The sequence below is a fragment of the Pituophis catenifer genome, unplaced genomic scaffold, assembly GCF_029215685.1.
Source record: "Pituophis catenifer annectens isolate HBS135680 unplaced genomic scaffold, rPitCat1.0.hap2 SCAF_8, whole genome shotgun sequence".
In the NCBI taxonomy this organism is placed as follows: Eukaryota; Metazoa; Chordata; class Lepidosauria; order Squamata; family Colubridae; genus Pituophis; species Pituophis catenifer.
Window position 1 is genome coordinate 47,020,565 of NW_027256888.1, and position 21,040 is coordinate 47,041,604.

Consider the following 21,040-nt stretch of genomic DNA (forward strand, 5'->3'; position numbering starts at 1 on the left):
TCTAAGGTATAAATGGATATTTTAACATTACTTGAAACTCAAAAGATCCTATATACTCCCTTCCCAGTTTCCAGGTTGTAAAAGGAATTGAAAAGTTACATGGAGGACTAAACTGATTTTGCAGTTTAGCTCATCTCCCAAATCACAAAAAAAATCTGACTGAAAATATTTGCCCCCACCTACTCTAGTACCATGTTACCAGTAATTTCCCTTACAAACCCTTGGTCACAAAAAGAAAAACAATCCCTCAAAAAAAAACCCCACACCTGGTTAAAAATGATTGCCTCCTTTTTAATGGACTCATCAAAGAGGCAACATTATTTGAAATCAGTTTTTATTTCTATATTGGGTAGGAAGGGTTAAAGTGCTCAAATTTTCTAGCAAAATGTTCATGTGACAGATATTCAGTTAATATCCCTGAACATTAGGTATATGCTTAAATACAATTTGTTTTAAATACATAAACTAAACATTTATTCCATAAAAAAAGATTAGCAATAAAAGATCATAGAAGTATCTGGATTTTTTGTTGCTGAAAATAATCATTTGGCAGTTGTACCTAAGCAAATGGCCTAGGTTTCCTCATACCTTTTGATAGACAAAGGTTTCATAAAATGAATAATAGCTGGGTAATTTTTCATAGAAAAATTGCACATAGGCAAATTCTAGAAATGCTTCTTGTCAACTTCTATTGGAAGTGACTATGGTGTCTCCTGAAAAATCTATTTGTGGTGCCATTTGTCCTAGGAAATTGGAATAGCCAGATTCTTAAATCATTTGGATCTACACTGTTGAAAACTGTAGAATTATACAAAAGAACTGCCTTAAAGAAAGAAGTAAACAGTTTTATTAGTGATTGTAAGAAAACTCATTAGGCCACCTAATAATGAAGGACTCACTGGAGAAGAGCCTAATGCTGGGAAAGATTGAGGGCAAAAGAAGAATGGGACGACAGAGAATAAGGTGGCTGGATGGAGTCACTGAAGCAGTAGGCATGAGCTTAAATGGATTCCAGAGAATGGTAGAGGACAGGAAGGCCTGGAGGAATGTTGTCCATGTGGTCGCGATGGGTCTGACATGACTTTGCAACTAACAACAAAGAAAACTATTTAATTCAAATATTTTTGCTCATGATAATCAACACATCTGAGCCACTCAGTTTCCAGGATTGAAGCAACATACAAACTATAATAAATCATACTCAAGATTTTTTGTAAAAATATACAACCATTTGTTTAGACCTTTTTTCTTTAAAAGGCAGCGCATAAACTCGGCAGTTTTTGAAGAAATTGGGGTCCAAGGATCATATAAATTTATTAAAGATAGTAACCATGGCTGGGATGCATGGACCTTCTGGATCAGACCTGGACACGTTATGGCCCACAGGTCACATCTGGCCTGTGGGTGGTCTTAATCTGGCCCATGGGGCGGAGGATCTGTGGCGGCACAAGGGGCAGGGCAACGGTGGAGGGCAAGACTGCAGTGCAGCATCAGCAGTGGAGTAGGGTGGCAGCATCCCTCCACAACAGCCCCTTGGAAAAATTCCCCAGCCATTCTGGACACATTTTTCCATCTCTCGTTGTGAATGTTGCATTATACAGCTATGTAATGTGGAAGTCTTTAGCATCTGTTCAAATGGCAGCTGTAGCTAGGAAGGTCTTTGCTCAATTTATCTTACCTGTCAGTTGCACTCATTCCTGAACCTTTCTCATGTTCATTCATGCCTTAGTTACCTTAGAAAGGTACTACTATAATGTGCTCTATGTGGGGCTGTCCATGAAGACCAATTGGAAAATTAAGCTGATCAAGAAGTAGCAATGACAGCAGTTATATTCATGCCAGATTATGGTCATATATCACCCCACCCTTATAGCACTAAAACTGGGAGGGACTTCAGAGCTGGTATGAACTTTATATAGGCAGCATGAAACAAACGGATAAAATTGCTAAATTTAGTAGTGAAAAGTCTGCATTACTCTACTTTGCAAACCACATTGGTTAGGAGGATTACAGGTGTAATTCAAAATGCTCGTTATTGCCTACAAACCCGGTTCTTATAGCATATGGTATAAACCATGTCTTGCTTTCTCTACCCACCCTGTAAGATTTCACTTGACATGTTCTGCATCCTATCTTTTGAACAATATAGTCAAGACCCAAGAGGTACAGTACATGCATGTCTTTTCTGTCACAGCATTGCTTTGGGAATTTGAATGTTCCTTACCATTCTATAAAAATAAGTCCTGGAAACCTGGCTTTTTCCTCAGTCTTTAAGATGGGCTGTGGACGTTTTTATTTCTGGGATGAACATCTTGGTTTTTTCATTAGCTTGATGTTGCATTTCTTTGGTTTTAAATTTGTACACCACCAAGAATAATTGAGAAATTGGGCAACTTAGAAATGTGAAATAGTTCAATAGTTCAACTTCCAGGTTTCCAGTTATGACTCCCTTTGCTCTTAAAACTACAAAAACTTCTCTAAAAGAAATTCAGCAGTATGCATACACATTTTAGACATCTATTTTTAACTCATTATGTGGTGATGTGACATATGTGAAGAAATATGCATAATGGCTGGAGCCTTGAGGGTCTTCAGAGATACTAAGCAAAGCAAAGGCTAACAAACTCACTGTTTGAGAGCTATTGCGCGCCCCGGTCTCCAAGGCTCCCCTCGGATACTAGGTGGCTCAGATACTCAGGACCTGGGCCTTCGGCTGATGCTGTGCAATGCCAGGTCTGTGGTAAATAAGGCCCCCCTCATTCACGATCTTATACGGGAGGGGGGAGCGGACCTGGCGGGTATTACGGAGACCTGGTTGAGATGTGCCCACCAGGCTTCAGAGCATTCCATCAGCCGAGGGCCCAGGGGAGGGGCGGGGTGGCGGCGGTTATTATTAACGAAGGTCTTAGTCCGAGGGAGACCACTGTGCCACAGATTGCCGGATGTGAATCCCTCTTTGTGAGATTTATTGATTGATTGATTGATTTATTTATTTATTTATTTATTATATTTCTATACTGCCTTTCTCCCGTAGGCGGTGTACAGTCAAGAAAAATATAGACACACAAACATCATAAAATTGCTAAATTAAAATTATTACTTAGTTTGGTCAATTAAATAAAACCCAGAATTAGATAACATTTAAAAAATCATTCACATATTTGTATGTTTAGCCCTGCCTGTTGGAACATCAGGGTCTTGAGGGCACGGCGGAAAGCACGGAGATCAGGGATATTCCGTATCTCCGGGGGCAGTTCATTCCAAAGGGTTGGAGCCCCCACAGAGAAGGCCCTCCCCCTGGGAGTCGCCAGTCGACATAATTTGACTGACGGTACCCTGAGTAGTCCCTCCCTGTGAGAACGAACTGGTCGGTGGGAGGCTATTGGTGGCAAAAGACGGTCTCGTAGATACCCAGGTCCTAAGCCATGGAGCGCTTTAAAGGTGATAACTAACACCTTGAATCGCACCCGGAAGACCACCGGGAGGCAGTGCAGCTCGCATAGGAGAGGTGTTACATGGGCGTAACGAGCTGCGCCCATAATCACCCGTGCGGCTACATTCTCGACCAGTTGGAGCCTCCGGGTGCTTTTCGAGGGGAGCCCCATGTAGAGAGCATTACAGTAGTCCATACGGGAGGTAACTAGGGCATGAGTGACTGTGCGCAAGGCGTCCCGATCCAGAAAGGATCAGATGGGGTCATGGGGTTCAGATGGGCTTGTTGCTTGCGTACCTGGCTCCCTGCCGCGCGGCAACGGCCCTGCCCAAGCTCCTTGACGTGATAGCCATGGTGGCAGTTGATACACCCAGGCTTATGGTCATGGGTGATTTCAACTTGCCATCCATCGGTGAAACGTCTGAGACGGCTCGGGAGTTCATGGCTTCCATGACGGCCATGGACCTGACCCAACTAGTTCATGGCCCCACCCACAGGGGGAATTGATTTTTGTCTCTGGCCAGTGGTTGAGTGATCTTATTATAGGGGATATAGACATGGAACCCTTGTCATGGTCAGAGTACTCGCTCCTTCGCCTGGACCTTCGAACCGCTACACCCCGCCGTAGGGAAGCGGAGCCAATAAAATGGGTCCGCCCCAGGCGCCTGATGGATCCTGATAGGTTCCAGATGGAGCTTGGGCCATTTCCTGAGGATCTAGCACATGACTCGGCTGAGGACCTGGTAGCCGCCTGGGATCGGGCGGCTGGTGGGGCCTTGGACCAAGTCGTGCCTTTGCGGCCTCTGACCCGGTGCCGATCCCGCGCAGCTCCTTGGTTTACTGAGGAGCTGAGGGAAATGAAGCGCCGGAAAAGACGCCTGGAGAGTGGTTAGAGGGCCAGTCTCGCTGAATCTGATCGAACACTGGTAAGGTCGCATATTAAGGCCTACCTAGTGGCGATAAAGACGGCAAAGTTTACTTTTCCACCTCTATTGCGTTATCAGGGAATCGTCCGGCCACCCTGTTTAGGGTGACCCGCTCCCTGCTCCATCCGGGAGTGCGGGAGGATCCCCTGGAAGGCAGGGCGGAGGATTTCGGACAATACCTGTATGACAAAATCGCTTAGATCCGGGGGGATTTGGACTCTGACTGGGTAGATCAGGGCAGGGTGACGAGGAATAGTCTTGAAAATGTTATCTGGGAGGAGTTTGATGCTGTGACTCCCGATGATGTGGACAGGATTTTGGGGAGACTTAGTACGGCCACATGTTTACTGGACCCGTGTCCCTCCTGGTTGGTACTGGCTTCCCGGGAGGTTACACGAGGCTGGCTCCAGGGTGTTATCAACGTTTCGTTGAGTGAGGGTTACTTCCCCGCTGCCTTGAAAGAGGCGGTGGTGAGGCCTCTCCTCAAGAAGCCGTCTCTGGATCTGGCAATATTGGCCAACTATCGTCCTGTCTCCAACCTTCGCTTTCTGGCGAAGGTTGTTGAGAGTGTGGTCGCGCGACAGTTTCCACAATTCCTGGAGGAAACATCTAGATCCGTTCCAGTCGGGTTTCAGGTCTGGGCACAGCACGGAAACGGCATTGGTCACGTTGGTTGATGATCTCTGGAGGGCTCGGGACAGGGGTTGCTCCTCTGTTCTGGTCCTGTTAGACCTCTCAGAGGCTTTTGATACCATCGACCATGGTATCATGCTGCACCGGCTGGAAGAGTTGGGGGTGGGAGGCACCATATTGCGGTGGTTCTCCTTTCTCTCCGACCGGTCGCAGTTTGTGTTGGCAGGGGGGCAGAGGTCGACCTCGAGGCCTCTCGTCTGTGGAGTGCCACAGGGATCGGTCCTCTCGCCCCTTCTGTTCAACATTTATGTGAAGCCGCTGGGCGAGATCATCCGTGGCTTCGGGGTGAGATACCATCAGTACGCTAATGACACCCAGCTGTACATCTCCACCCCAGGCCACCCCAACGATGCCCTTTAAGTGATGTCTCAGTGCCTGGAGGCTGTGCGGATCTGGATGGGGAGGAACAGGCTCAAGCTCAACCCTTCCAAGACTGAGTGGCTGTGGCTCCCGGCATCCCGATATAGTCAGTTGACTCCATCACTGACTATTGGGGGCAAGTCCTTGGCCCCCACAGAAAGGGCTCGCAATCTGGGAGTCGTCCTGGATATGCAGCTGTCCTTGGAGGAACATCTGACGGCTGTAACCAGGGGGACCTTTTATCAGGTTCGCCTGATTCGCCAGTTGCGGCCCTTTCTTGATCGGGATTCCCTGTGCACAGTCACTCACGCCCTCGTCACCTCTCGCCTTGACTACTGCAATGCTCTCTACATGGGGCTCCCCTTGAGGGGCACCCAGAGGCTCCAGTTGGTCCAGAACGCAGCAGCGCAGGTAGTGATGGGAGCAGCATGGCGCTCACATGTAACACCGCTCCTGCGCGAGCTGCACTGGCTCCCGGTGGTCTTCCGGGTGCGCTTCAAGGTGTTGGTTATCACCTTTAAAGCGCTCCATGGCATAGGGCCTAGCTATCTTCGAGACTGCCTGCTGCTACCGACGACCTCCCAGCGACCCGTGCGCTCCCACAGAGAGGGCCTCCTCAGGGTGCCATCAGCCAAACAATGTAGACTGGTGACCCCCAGGGGGAGAGCCTTCTCTGTGGGGGCACCTACCCTCTGGAATCAGCTTCCCCCAGAGATAAGGAGAATCCAAGACCTCAGTGCCTTCCGCCGTGCCCTTAAAACCCACTTTTTCCAGCAAGCCAGGCTGGCTTAGGAAGAAATTTTTTAAAATTTTTAAATGTTTAATTGGTTTGTGGTTTTTTAAATTTTGGGCCAAATTTATATAGATTTTAATTTTTTTTAATATTTGTATTTCATGTTTTTAATTCTGGCTGTGCACCGCCCTGAGTCCTCAGGGAGAAGGGCGGTATATAAATTGAAAATTAAAAAAAAAAATGTCAATACATTTTAAAAGCACAACATTCTTATTTGTATGCACAAATGCACACATTAAAATGGGTGAAACAGCATGAACAATTACAAAACACCTCAAATAAAAATCATTAATAGAAAAAAATACTGACAATGTCTACCTCAAATGAGGCCAAGATTTCCTTACAAGTTTCCCTATGAGGAAATGAGAAGTACAACACACTAACAATATATCTACAGAACACTTTATTTTTTTTTATAAAAGAACACAAATTGTTCATTTCTCAAAACAGACCGCATAATTTCAATTATAGAATAAAATTTTGGAGTGAAATTATAACTGGCTCATCAATGGAGGCTGACATTAAAAATAAATGCAACAAAAGTTCTCATCAAAAAAAAGGGGGAACAGTATTTTTCTATAGATACTATCAATTATCACCATTTACAATCCAACCTGAGCAAAGGCCAGAACTATTTGGTCATTTGGGACCAGATACTTTTCACACATTTTTGTGGAAATGATAACAGATATACTGAAGATCACATTTCCCTCTTGCCAGACTCATTGATGTTTTATTACATGCTTTTTCTTTTTAATCTTGGATGCCACAACTGTGTTAGTGTTCTGACTAGTTTGCAAAACCTGGAAGAAAATTTAAGTTCCATTTCAGAAAGTACTTGCTATATCAAAAAATAAAGAAGTGATGCAGTTAATAGGCTAGGAAAGGAGAATGACATATTCAACAAAGCATTTCCAGATATATGTTCTATGCAGATATATGCCACTGTATTTATTCACTGAAACTGTTGCATTTTATGTATTACAATTAATGATGAAATTATTAAAAATATCTGGCCAATGGTTTATTTAATACAGTGCAAAAATATTAAGTCGTTTTCTTTTTGTCCTGAAACACAAAGTCCTAGCCACCAATACTAACTTTTCAGCATCTACATAAAGTCTGACAGCACATTTGGTATTTTACATGCTTTATTAAAATTGTATTCATATTTACAATATCTGTAGGAACCATCCTCCCACTTTTTGCACTCAAGCACCCACATCCATGCATACCCTCATTTCACAATGATATGAGGTTAGGCTCCTCACCTTTAAGGAGCTCCCTGGGGATGGAAAAAGCACTAATTGAGCTTATGTAAAAAGCAAAGGGAGAATGCATTTGGCCATTATACTCTTTAAAGTTTGCATGTGTATGTATATAGACGCACACACACATTATTTATATATATATATCTATATATATATATCTATATATATAACACTGTGTATTTCTTTATATTCTATATACAGAATGACATCAACTGTTCCAGTAAACTGACTGTTCTAGCCAATCTTCATTGCTGCTTTTAGTAACGCATGTTATGTTTTGGGTTTTCCTCTAAAACAATTCAAGTCTAAGTGAAATAAGGCACAAATATTTTGTTTTGATTCAAGGGAAAGAGAAGCATAGAAGGCAGATTTCAGATGATAATGTCTGCAAATAAATTCTCTTCTATCGTTTAGGAGAAATTTATTTGAAACTATATAATCTGCAGAGCTCTGAAGTAGTTTTCTGTCTGAGTAGTCCCATTTATTATGTTTCAGCTGCTATGTTAACTGGATTCCTTAAAAGAACTACATTTTCCATTTAGAGCTCAAAAAGTAGAAATTACACATGAAACACATAAGCCTGTAAATAACAAACTGTTCAAAGGCTTCAACATGCTGCAAGAAATTGCTTTCTTTGCATTTTATATCCCTGGCCCCCATTAATGAAGCCTTTCCAGACACAGATAAATTGCAAAAAAAAAAAAAAAAATGAATAAAAGAAAAATAAATGTTTGGCAGCACAAAGAATGCCTACTAATCAAATCAAATCTTCATCAGGAAAGGATCATATATAAAACAAATCATTTTCTGTAGTAGATGAAGTGTACCCAAGTTGTAGGGCATTCTTTGATGGGGAATAAAAGATTACAGTTCCAAAGGCCCCTGACTTTGGTGATTTACAAAGTTCATTCTTGTTTAGTGTGATCCTTGGTATCTTCTTCATCTGTATATTCTGATGGTTCCTCTCCTGGCTTTAGGAGTCTACCTACATAGTCATATTTTTCTGGAAAAGAAATAAAGAATATTATAATACATATGTTTAAAAATCAGTTGATATCATCTTACTTATTACATTTGTTGTTACAAAGCCATCATAAATGTATAAATTTCATGACTGTCTTATTACAGTCTATTTTCTTCAAGTAACGCATCTCTTTTTGTATTGCAAAAGTCACTTTTTGCAATACAAAATGAAAGGCACTATGTTCCAAAGACATTTGACCATCATAGCTTTTGTCACTGTAAAGAAAATATTACATGCTCTGCTCTCCTTTAGTAATTCCACACGAGATGCAATACAGGGATTTAGATGAGCTAGTGGGCTCATATTAACTCAGAGGGTACAGAAGCTTCCAGCTTCTCTAAAGGAATAAATTGAGATTGCACAGACCTCTGAGTTAATTGACTCAGATAAGGATAAGAACATACTGCTATCTCTGAAAGCTTTTAAAGCACATCTTTGTGACTGAGTGAATGAACTGGAGTTTAGCCAAGCAAGGGAGGAGTGGCCAAGGATGTTTCTTAAAGAAACATTCACCCAGTCTGGCAATCAAGCTGAGGAATTCCCCATCATTTGGATTCTCCAAGCAGCGCGCTGGAGAATGGAAAATATAGGACATGTCCCACTTCTCTAGTATCATTCTCAAAAGATTACTTTTTTTTTTTAATTTGATTTATATGCCGCCCTTCTCCGAAGACTCAGGGCGGCTTACAATGCGTTAAGCAGTAGCCTTCATACTTTTGTATATTTTATACAAAGTCAGCTTATTGCCCAACTTTTGAGCCCCACTGTAGAAACCTCCATCATGAGAATAATGGGGAAAGCTCCTACCAGTAAAAAATGACTACAAAAAAACCCGTCTTACTTGCGCCTCCAGAAGTTATGGGGAGATTATATAATTCTACATCCCATTTCATCTCTTGATGTTGGGTTTTGGGCTTATTTTGTACCTGATAACAGAAATCTAGTAAAGTTGTCATATATATATGTATGTGTATACACACACACACACACACTCTTGAACTATTCTACTGTAAAAGAGAAATCACCACTATTGTAGCAAGATGTGTATATGCGATTTGAAAAATATTGAGCTGTATTTCAATGGTTTGTTTTCCATTTGATGAAAAGAAATCTTTCAATTAAAATAATTACCTTTAAACTGCATTTCCCATTCCCTAACACTTTCCATTTGCACAGCATTTAAGTCCGATAAATCATCATATTCATCTCTGAGTGCATCTTTATCTAGACAGAAAGTTGCTAGTCCTCTAGAGGCATCTCTGCCAGCAAATATTCCATAAGGACCTTCTGAAAACAGAAAAAATATATTTATAAGACTACATGTATTTAATGGTATATTGTTCATTCTTGTCTATACCTAATGACTAAAACTTTCTTTAAAATAATTAAATTTGAACAATCAATCCATTACATCTAAAATATAATGTACTTGAATACTCACTTTCAATTACCTACTTTCTTTTAATTCCAGAAAATATGTTGAGAAAGATTGACAAATGCTAAACAAAAATAATTTATTGCAATCAATTGAGATGCTGTCAGCTATACATTTCTATTTCAGACTTCTAAATATAAAATTATTCTATTTTACCTGGATCTAATACAACCTAAGGAGTATTATGCCCAAAAAACATAATTCTTCCTCTACAAAACTGTCAAAATAACAGAGTATCCATACGAACAAAGTAGAATTATTACACTGATTATATAAAGCAATATCCCAGATTTTGCACCAAAACTGTACTAAAGGATGTTGAAAAGTATATGAAGGCATAGAACATTTTCATTTAGGTACAAAATTCAAAAGAAGGCTCATGTTCTTTGAAAAATTGGGGTGTTTCACTGTTTTTAAAGAAACTAATGGAACTTAGCAGTCTAACCAATATTTATCAAATTATCTTTGGAAATAGCTTATCTGTAATTTGAAGGTTATATAATATGGAATCTGTAAATGCCTATTAAAAATAATACAAAGAATTTCACATTAGAAACAAGCTTTATGTTTTTATTGCACAAATTGTGTTGAGTCTTCAATTTATTTCGTGACCAGTTACAACAGCACTTACAAAAGTGACTTACGACTGTTTTTCACATTTACAACGGTTCCAGCATATCTCTGGTCACGTGATCAAAATTTGGATACTTGGCAACTGGCTCATATTTGTACAGTTGCAGTGTCATGCTGTCACGTAATTATCTTTTGTGAGCTTCTGACAAGCAAAGTCAGTGAAGAAGCCAGATTCACTTAATAACTGTTTTACTAACTTAACTGCAGTGATTCACTTAACAACTGTAGCAATAAAAGTCATAAAATGGGGTACAACTCACTTAAGGGATTGTTTCATTTAGCAATGGAAATTTTGGGCTCAAATGTGGTTATAAATCAAGGACTACCTCTATTATGTACTTATATTAAACAGGCTACATCGAATTATTAATGTATCACTGGATTTTAGTATACAGTAGTATGGAACGCACTTGGATACTAGGCTGACTAAATAATATATGCATATATAAATGTATATTTATTTGCAGCTTCAAGACAGTGATCACTCTTTGGACTAATCTCTGCAGTTTTCTTGGCAAGTTTTTGGAAATGGTTTGCCATTGCCTTCTTTCTAGGTTGGTAGAGGGTGACTGGCAGAAGGTGACCCTATTGGCTTCACAACTAAAATGGTCCCACAATTTCTAACCTAGTTCCTTAATCACTGAAGTAAATTGGATCATTGTGTGTTTGGGTGTATACACAGATGCACACAAATTTGTGCTAAAATGTGAAATGCAAAAATGTATAACTGTTTTCCAAATATTGTACAAAGTTTGTTTTATAATGAAGAGGTGTTTCTGCAAATTTAATGGTAATTGTGTGCTAAACATTTATAGAACAAATGATGTTAGGATTTATCTAACAATAAGGGAGCTAACATTTAACTCTGTCTTAAAAAAAAGCATAACTTTGGACAAATATAAAATTAAGATACAGACCCCAGGTGTAAGATGCTCAACGTTGCACATAGAGATCATAAAATTTTTCAATGGATGCTGTCAGTTGGTAAGGCAAATAAGAAATCTCTTGCAATTCCCAATGATTTTACACAAGCATAAAGTTTGAGATAATCTTATTATCGAGCAATTGCTTCGGGAATTATAAGTTCACTCATGTACAGAAAGTAGAACCATATCCAACCTGTAAATATATATTTGCAATACATAACCAAGTTTTGAAAAATGAATCTCAGAAACTTTTGCCCATATTAAATGCTAGGACTTCAGAGAAATTCATATCTTGAGGTATAACTGGGTATTTTTTCCCCTTCTGGCATAGTTTTTGTATTATGACCAAGTACTATAGTAATATTTTTTAAGAACACAACACATCAATGTTAGCTTTAGTTTTGCATATTTCATTCCCACATTTTATTAAACTTCATTCTGACAAAGAATTCAAATTTCTTGGGGGGGGGGGATGAGACTCTTATCCCTGCAACATGAACGTATCATTTTTTAAAAAATCAGATCAAATTTATTTATTTTGCTTATTTAGTACTTTATATGTATATATTTAGTTTTATATATGAAGGTGGTAATACGTACATTTTAAGGTATCCACCATACTGCAAAGTTTTAAAGCCCTGCTATAATCTAAAAGAGCAAATGCATTTATTCAAATTGTTTATTGTTTATCATATTGCCATTTTCTGAAACTGCTAAATTTTTCACTGCTTAGGGCAAGTTCCTTATAGAACCCATCACAGTAGGATGGTTAGACATCAATACACAAAGGAAAATAACCAATGCCCCAAATTTTACACTACTGTAGAAAAGGTAGGTAATATAACAATATCCTATTTCTTTAATTGTAGGTAAATAGTAATCTTAAATTGGCCCAATTTAGTTCAATATTGCTGAGCTAAGAAGTTTCTTTTCTTTTTTCCCTGAAAAATCCCTTCTCATAACTACAAAGCCCCTCATTAAGAAAATAATCCCAGGTGAAGGAGAAATTCCCCAAACTGCCAGATTACCCATACTCTCTTTGCTTTTGAAATAAACACACACACAAAAAAGACTCCCACCATCCATTTGCATCAGAAGGGAATGAAGCATGCTGAAATTCATACAAATCTGTCACTGTGATTTTTTTTAAAAAAATCTTGCATAACAGAATCTTAGAAGTTCAGTATTCATAAAATAAATCTTTCCCCAGGATGAAATCTAGATTTTGCACTCTCTTCAATCCTAAACCTAAGCCTAACCCTCAACATTTGGACCTCATCTTAAACAAACTCACAAAAATTAAAAGGAACATGAGAAACTTCCCAAGTGATTAGTTTATTGTAAAAAAAATGAATTCTAAGGTATATTAAATGATAATCAGAAAAAAATATAAATTTCTTAAAATAGCTCTTTCAGCTCAGTTGATGTGAAGGATTCTCTTTCCTACTATTATCAATGGAACTGAGAAAAATCTACCTTTGGTTGAACCATATGTCTCTTTGCAATGAATTTAATAGTCTCCAATTATGTTATTTTCAGTGACAGATGATTTATTATTCTGATGTAAAGCTGTAGAAGATCAAAATTCTGATTATAACAACTCATAAGGATTTATAGTTTAACAAGTTTTGGAATATATTGACAAAACATAAGAATGTAAACCATTTTTCAATAAAAGTATCAGAATATATTGGCCCAATAAATTTAGCCTTTATAAAGCTAAAATCCCATAGGTTTTAGTATCCAATTGAAATCTGCACATGTGTCATTGCAGAAACAAATGTAATTCCTGGCCTTGAAATTGTCATGGCAAAGTTCACAAGATTTTGAAGGGAATGCTATCCATGTTGTATTTTAGAACATTAAGTAAAAACAAGTTTAGATTTAAGAAAGACAGGCACCATGGTAATATAAACTCTTCAAAAAACTAACTATGAAAAATTCACTCCCCTTGCAATTCCACTTATGAAAGAAATAGGCGACCTATAACAAAGCTAGTCAATTTTCTTCAGCTGATTCTAAATTTTCATTTTAAAAAATTGGCTTCTGAGGGAATTTATAGAGTATTGTATTGGTTGGCCAGCAAACCAATACAATAATGGAATTTTCAGAGTTGTCATCTCATGACACTTCAAGGAACAAGATCAATACATTAACACACAGATGCTTGATATAGTTATTCTGACCCTTACTGCAGTTGAAAAAAATGAAAAATCAGTATAATCCAGAAATTTTCTGAAGACCATAACATGAACGGTGTTATATGTTGCAGCTCGTAGGCCTTGTACTTCTATTCTGAAGTATGCTCTTTTTTTTACAACCTCCTCTTTTGGAACCATTAATTCATTCTTTTGGCACCAGTGAAAGAGATTTTAAAGGTGCATCTTCAATATTTTCTCAAAAATTTTATTCTTTAGACCTGTCTTCTAATGTGACACCAGAAAAAAAATCTTCCTTTTTTTAAAAAATTCTGCACATATTACAAAAAGTAGGAAAAACAACGTGTCTATTAAAATGCTGAGGAAGAGAAACATACAGAATCTCTACTGTTATAAATAACTTAATCTGAAGGTATCAAAACCAAACTACAGTTTCAAACATTCTTACAATAATGCATTGCATACTTTGTGAATATAATGAAAGGAAGATTGTTTGACACATTGTCTGACATTAAGTACTTTCTGCAAATATAATACAGCAGTTGTTTTTTATATGGCTAGACCAGTACTTAAAAGATAAATATTAAGCTAATGTATACTACGACTCACAAATAGCTTTATCATATCTGCTAGATTTCCTGTACATTTTTAGAATTTTAATTTAACAAAATTAAATGGAACCTGATATGCTGTAAAACACTAGTCTCAAGTATCTCTCTTAATAGGCATTCTTCTTAAATTAAAAAATAAAATAAAAAATAAGTGTTGCTATCTGGTGCTTTGGGGGATGGGAGAGACACATTCTGAGAAAAAGACAAAACTGAAAGTAAAATTCTGAAATCCTGAAAAGTAAAAGCAGTTGTTTACCATCATGCCTTCTTAGAGAGATTTTTTGATTGTCAACTAAACCCATGGCATGTACTCTCAAAATTACAAATGTGCCTATTTATCCCAGTGTTGCGTGCTCTACACTATACTAGATTGGGGTAGGTACTTCCAGTGATTCATCAAAACATTTGTTGATTGACATATGTAAGAAATAATTAAGTTAAAAGGAGAAGAAACAAAACCTTTATGCATCAAATGCAATTTAGCTATAATCCCAATCTACAGAAAAACTCATAGGTAAACAGGAAACGCTCTCTTGATTAATTTGATATACAGTTTACAAATATAATACTAGATATGCTTCCTTTTTTTTTGCATATATTTCTCAGTCAGGTCTTTATTTTTCTTCATCATATATCTCATCATATATCTAATTACTCCATTATAAATTTCTATTACTGAAGAAAATATATGAATAAAACTAATATGAAATCTTAAGCACTAAATTAGTCCTCCTTTTCCCCTTCATTCACCTATATTTATATCTCAGCAGATTGTTTACAAGCCAATTCCACTTCAAAAGCAGATTCTTATGTATGATGTATCAAAAGATTTAAAAAACCCATCTAGTGAACCTGATACCTATTCAGAAATTTTAATTTTTCTCATTTAATAACTTTTCTTGTCCTATCTATGCTACTAAATTTCTGCTGTCTGTCTCCTTCAATTAGCCCAAACAAAGCATTTATAGAAAAACATTTTTTTTAATCAAGGTGCCTCAAATCCACTAATTTATAAGAAAGTATATAAATACCAAGGACCCATTACACCATGTAATGGTATTTCAAGGATCTACACATCAGTTGCTTTCATAAAGTTGTGGTCACGATTGTGATTTCTGATGCACCCTGCTAGCTTCCTACAAGCAAAAACAAATGGGGAAGCTGGCAGGAAATCAGAAGTGACTCCTGCTCCCACTGCTTTTTTGCCAGCCCTTAATCATTTGATTTTTCTGTTTAGGAAGTATCTCTGAAAGAACGATCCAATGGGATCATGGGTTGTCTAGTTTTGCTAGTTCAGGAAGAGTTCCAGTCCAGCCACACCTAAGCATTTTTCAGTCCCTAGGAATTTAGTAGGAGCTCAAAGTATGAATGTGAATACAGTGGTACCTCAGTACTTGTCGTTAATTGGTTCCGGGAGGTGCAACAGATACCAAAAAGATCACGTGACTTACCACGTGACCCTTTGTTCCATTGGGAAGGGCTTCCTGTCTGCCTCTTTTCTTTTTGCAGCAATCTTCCCAGCATGGCCAACTTCCTGTCTGTTCCCTGCGGCTGTCCCCCTTTTCCTACCACAACAGGTTGAGTACCAAACGAACAAGTACTGGGACATTTTTGTATCAAAATGCAAAATTCAACGAGTTTTGAAACAGACAACTACCAAGGTACCACTGTATAGCTGAAATCAATAGAACTGGAAACTGTACCCATTTAACATTCCATATCCAATATGGGATGAATGATATCGTGCTTGCCAATGTTTTTTTGTTCTTGGATTTAGTAGTTCAGAATTTATATTTCTAGCATTTATTTCAATATCGGATCAAAAAGCATATTGTTAAATGCATGCCATGTCCAAAGAAGGATCACAGATGTACTCATATTATATTTTGACATGGTAGTTTTGTTTGAAGCCCCCAGAATACATTACAAATACACGTAGTTTCCCATCAATGATAGATAACCTTATCTAATAATAGGCATAGGTAATCCTCATTTAACAACCAAATTTGGGACCAGCAATGTAGTCATTAAATGAACTGTGTTTAGGATATTAATTCAGCTTTCCTTTGCTTTACAGCATCAGAAGGCCATGATCTGAAACAGCAGGGTTAGCCCAAGCAATAGGGAAGGCTTCTGGAACTTTGTCACAAGGAAGCCAGGTAAAGGGGCAAATCTCACAGCCCTTTTCCCCATCCCCCACCCCGTCTTTAAAATCATCTCCCCAGCAGCAAGATTATTAACAAGAGAATGTTTGTATTTACATTCATTGGAGAGGAAAGAATTTAAAGAGTAACCAAACACAATGGGAACAGACATTGAAACAAATGCACTAACAACAGCAGTTTGGCTAGCGTTAATTTAGGAGGCAAAAGGAAGCTTTTAATCTGAAACTGATTATGGTCTAGTCAGTTACATGCTGCAACTGTCAGTCCAAGATTCTAATCTACTAATTAAGATCACAGAGCTGAATTTATTAACTTGTGTTGGTATTTTTTAGGGATACAATACATTGCCCAAAAAAGTAGCTGAAGAGATACCTTGTTTAAGTAGTCTCTGCTCTGTGAGGAGAAGAAAAAACAACAACACAAGACGATGCATACTACCTAATGGTAATAGTGAACGTATTACAGAGAGGGACACTGCAAAGATAAATACAGGCATTTGTTGCAAAGTTACTTTTTCACCAATGTCACAATTGCAAATGATTGTTGTCAGAGGCAGTCACTAAATAAAGATATTGTGTTTATGGTACATTCTAAAGGGCCTACTATAGTACATTCTGAATCACAACAGGCATGTTATTCTTGAGGAGGGAGGAATTCTTTAAGTCTTTTCTTAATGAGCCATTGATAATTACCACATATTGTTTCTGGTCAAATCTGATTTCTGCAGCTATTCAACTTTTCACTAAAACCATGCCTACCTGGCTTTTTCAGGTGGTTGGAAAAGTGAAGTTGGATTTGGGAGGAGATAAATAACTCTTTGAATCAAGAAAGTGTAGCCAATCTTGAAAGAGGCAGTAGTGTAACTCCTCCTTGAAAGGACTTTTTTTAAACCTAATCCATCTACTAAATACTGGCACCTAATGGAACCCAGATAATCCTTCTATTTTACAGCACCCATGCCCAAATTTAACAGGCTTTAAGAAAGTCCTAAGTCTGGTTCTTCCCGCAGGTGTTAGGCCAGGGACTTATATAACTCTGTTGGAATTATAGGAGGCATTTGGCTCCCAGCCCAATATATTTTACATTTTGTAATAAATTTTATTATTTATTTATTATTTTCCTGTATTGAAGTTTTCAAACCTATAGCCATCTATAGTTGCCTAACAAGTTAACATATAAATTTAATAAACCACACTGGACAACTTTATACAATTTCCTCCTTTGGGAGATTTTAAAGGTGGTAGTGAGAATTCAGCTTCAGAAGATCCTACAGGAAACATAGTATGTAGACCCTTTCTATTCAAAGTTCAACCCAACCATGGGACAGGACCAACATTTGGCTGTCTTGGTTGATAACCTCTACTAGGACTTGGATGGGGAGAGTGCACTCCTGAACCTATTGGAAATGATATTCTGCTGGACATTCTATGAGGAATGAGCACTATTTATGGTGTTTCTCCTACCTGAATGGATCGTTCCAAATGTCTGGAAGAAGAGTGGGTCAAGTCCTTGGCTCCTTCACTGAGGGATGTCATAGGACTTAGTGTTCTCTCCCATGCTTTTCACTAATTACACACAACTGCAGGTAGCGTGACATACCAGCAATATATTGATTACTACACATTGCAACTCCAACTGAGCCAGATATGTTAAAGAAGTTCTAACTTGGTGTTTCGAAGCTGTAAGAATTTAGATGGCCAAAACAAGATCAGATGTCTTCATGCAGGAGAGAATTATCTCTGTGTAATCAAGCTATTTTAATCTCAATAATTATTTTGGCTCTAAGGATTGCTGCATTCCCTCTAAAAGAGCAGAACTGCATCTTGGGAGTCGTCCTGGAATTTTGGGTACTGCTTAAACAATAATTGGAAGCTGTGGCCAGGAAGGCATTTTCCCAGTTCGGCTGATGTGACAGATATGTGGAGTAGGGATCCCTTGAAACAGTGATTCATATCCTCATCACTGCCAGGCTAGTATATTGCCTTTTTCATGGCACTGCTCATGAAGATGATTCAATAGCAGCAATTAGTTCAGAACATAACATTCAGTAGTAGGACACCTACGCTGAGGTCACTACACTGATTGCCAGTAGGCCTTCAATTCTAATTCAAAGTGCTAGTTTTTACCATTAAAGCCTTATATAACTTGTCACCTATGTATTTGCAGGACCCTCTCTCCCAGCCAGAATCTTTGCCACTATTTATATTCCTGAAGAATTAGAAATCATTTTATTTCAAAAGGGCTTTTAAGAAAGACAATATGTTTGGGGCAAATTATTTTGAATTATCTCTAAATACATGGTGAACATTCATGGAAGACTTAAAAGATTGTAAGCATCACATGGGAAGATACTGAAGTACTTGCTCAAGACCAAAAATGCAGGAAACCCCTTGCTGCCCAATATGCTACCTAGCATGGGTGGGTCTAATGATAATAAAAATGTAATGTTTATATTTTTGAGTAACTGTCTTAACTATAAGGATTGATATAGAAGTTTTACAGTTGTTATTTAGATTAAGTTATTTACAGTTGTAAAAGTATTGTTATATACTCAATATTTACAATACTGATAAATAAACAAACCTGTACTGTGGTTTGTATTGTGTAAACATTCACCTTGATACATTAATTTGCTTCAATTATGTCCTCCTAAATTAACTCAAATATCTAGATTAGCAAGATCTAATGGTCCAAGTATGTTAGCTACTTGAATCCTGTAGTACAAGTTACACATAAACTACATGAAACATATTTAAAATAATGCTGATAGGTTAAACTGATGTCTCAACTACTTTGCTGGCTTTCAAACTTTATTTACAATATAAACAAATAGCTATTAGAGGCCACCAATTTTTAAACAGCATTCAGAATTTTTTTCACAAACTTTTTTTAAATATAGCAGCCACTACAACTCACTTTTCATTATTTAACAATATAGGAATTTCAATGGTGTCCCTATGCATGCTATATAAAATATGATAGCTTTTAAAATAACATAATTAAGTTCTTTATTATCCTAAGTATTTTAAAACAGCAGTAAAATTTGTTGAACCTACTTATTTTACTTACAACTACAACGCTTACCTAAATTAGAAATGCCTTGACTTATGCCATGTTTTCTTTTACTATACACTACATGCTTCTTTACAGATGTCTGCAATTTTTATTACAATTCCGTACTATTCATTCACAATAAAATAGATTTAAACTATCAAGTTCATTGAAATCTGTATAAGAGACTAATTTTCATATTTCTTACAAATTGCAATGCAAAAATATCACTACAACTCCACACTAACTTAAAAATACATTCAGTTCATTTTAATTGAAAGCTAGGGATTTTTTTCAAGGTAACTATGGGTAGCTATTACTAAAAAAAACTATGATAAGATCAAAACTGCCTACTCATATTCAACACAATGTAATAAGCTGGACTGTGGCCCATATTCAATTCCAACTGTTGAAATATCTTCAATTAAGATGACAAGGCAGCCTTAAAAGAAATGACAACACAACCCAGAACTTTGACCAGATGTAGACTTCTGTCTGAAAGAACATCTGTTTCCATCTACTCATACTGAAGGCTTAAAAGAATGTCGCTACCTTTTTTATCCAATAAAATAAAGATGCTTTTTTTATCTAATAAGTATCTGCTATTATTGGGCGCTCACAAGACATTAGCCTGAAATTAGTAATGAATTAGGTGAACCCAAACAATGTCGTAAATCCTGGGTTCGGTTAACCACAGACTGGCTTAATGTGGGAACTAGTTGAAAAGACCATCCAACCTTCTCTCCCCCAAAGGCCTTTCTAACCACAGCGACACTCAAGACCCCTTATGCCCCCAAACTGCCGGGAAGCCTCTTTTCTCCCCTCACCGGGCCCGTAGAACTTGCTGCCTTTGGTTACATCGAAGACTTTGCCGTTGACGGCCAGAAGGATGCGCGGCAACCGCGCGCCGTCGTACTCGCGCAGCTGCTCCAGAGTGAAGTCCCGCCGCTTCATGCGGGGCAAGGAGTGGGCCTGATTTTGTTGCGCCGCGCCCCCCGCTCCGATCCTTTTGCCCCAGCGCTTGTAGACCTGATAGGCCAAAAGCGTCACGATCACCAGCGTCAAGATAAATAGCATGTCGAACCAGCTTCCCCACAGCCAGCTTCCGGACGAGGCAGCCGCCGTCTCCGGCGGAGTGCCGCCGCTGTCGCCGTCGCCTTGTTCCGTCCTTAGCTTCCCAATCCCATCGTCCGCCATCACTGCCCAGCCAGCGCCTGCCTGAAAGGAACCGCTCCGCCCCAGTCGGGGAGGAGGGGGAAAGGCGGAGGCGGGGCACCTTCTGTGTTTTTTCATTCCTCGCTCCGATTGGTTGCGATTAAAGACACGTCACGCATACTAGCTCGCGCCCAGCAGAAACGAATAAAAAACAGGTGCACGCGGCTACCCAACGGTTGAATTCCACCTTATGAAAAGCTTCGCTGGAGAGGGCGGGAGAAATCATGAAGCAGAAAAACGCGCCTGCGTCCGTCCTCCCCTTCCCCGCCCCGCCCCCCCTTATATTCACAAAAACCTTCGCTCTTCGGTCGCCGTCGGTTTGGAGTTTGGCGGGTGGTTGGAGCT

The 21,040-nt window shown here is 38.6% G+C and overlaps 2 protein-coding genes across 3 annotated transcripts in view; one reads left to right on the forward strand and one right to left on the reverse strand.

The window, feature by feature from the left end:
- Positions 1-16,634, forward strand: part of LARP1B (La ribonucleoprotein 1B) — a 60,646-nt gene extending 44,012 nt beyond the window's left edge. The window contains exons 20-21 of one of the 2 annotated variants that reach the window (XM_070948997.1): positions 12,228-12,325; positions 16,342-16,634. In XM_070948997.1, coding sequence (XP_070805098.1) covers positions 12,228-12,325; positions 16,342-16,362 — 119 coding nt within the window. In that variant the 3' untranslated portion in view covers positions 16,363-16,634. The remainder of the gene's footprint in view (positions 1-12,227; positions 12,326-16,341) is intronic. The other variant, XM_070948995.1, reaches the window with a different exon arrangement.
- Positions 6,594-20,773, reverse strand: PGRMC2 (progesterone receptor membrane component 2). The gene is made up of 3 exons (XM_070948999.1): positions 20,308-20,773; positions 9,632-9,787; positions 6,594-8,479 (listed from the first exon to the last, which is right to left on the reverse strand). The coding sequence occupies exons 1-3, from the start codon at positions 20,771-20,773 to the stop codon at positions 8,382-8,384; spliced, it is 720 nt and encodes a 239-aa protein (XP_070805100.1). The 3' UTR covers positions 6,594-8,381.
- Positions 20,774-21,040: the final 267 nt, after the last annotated feature.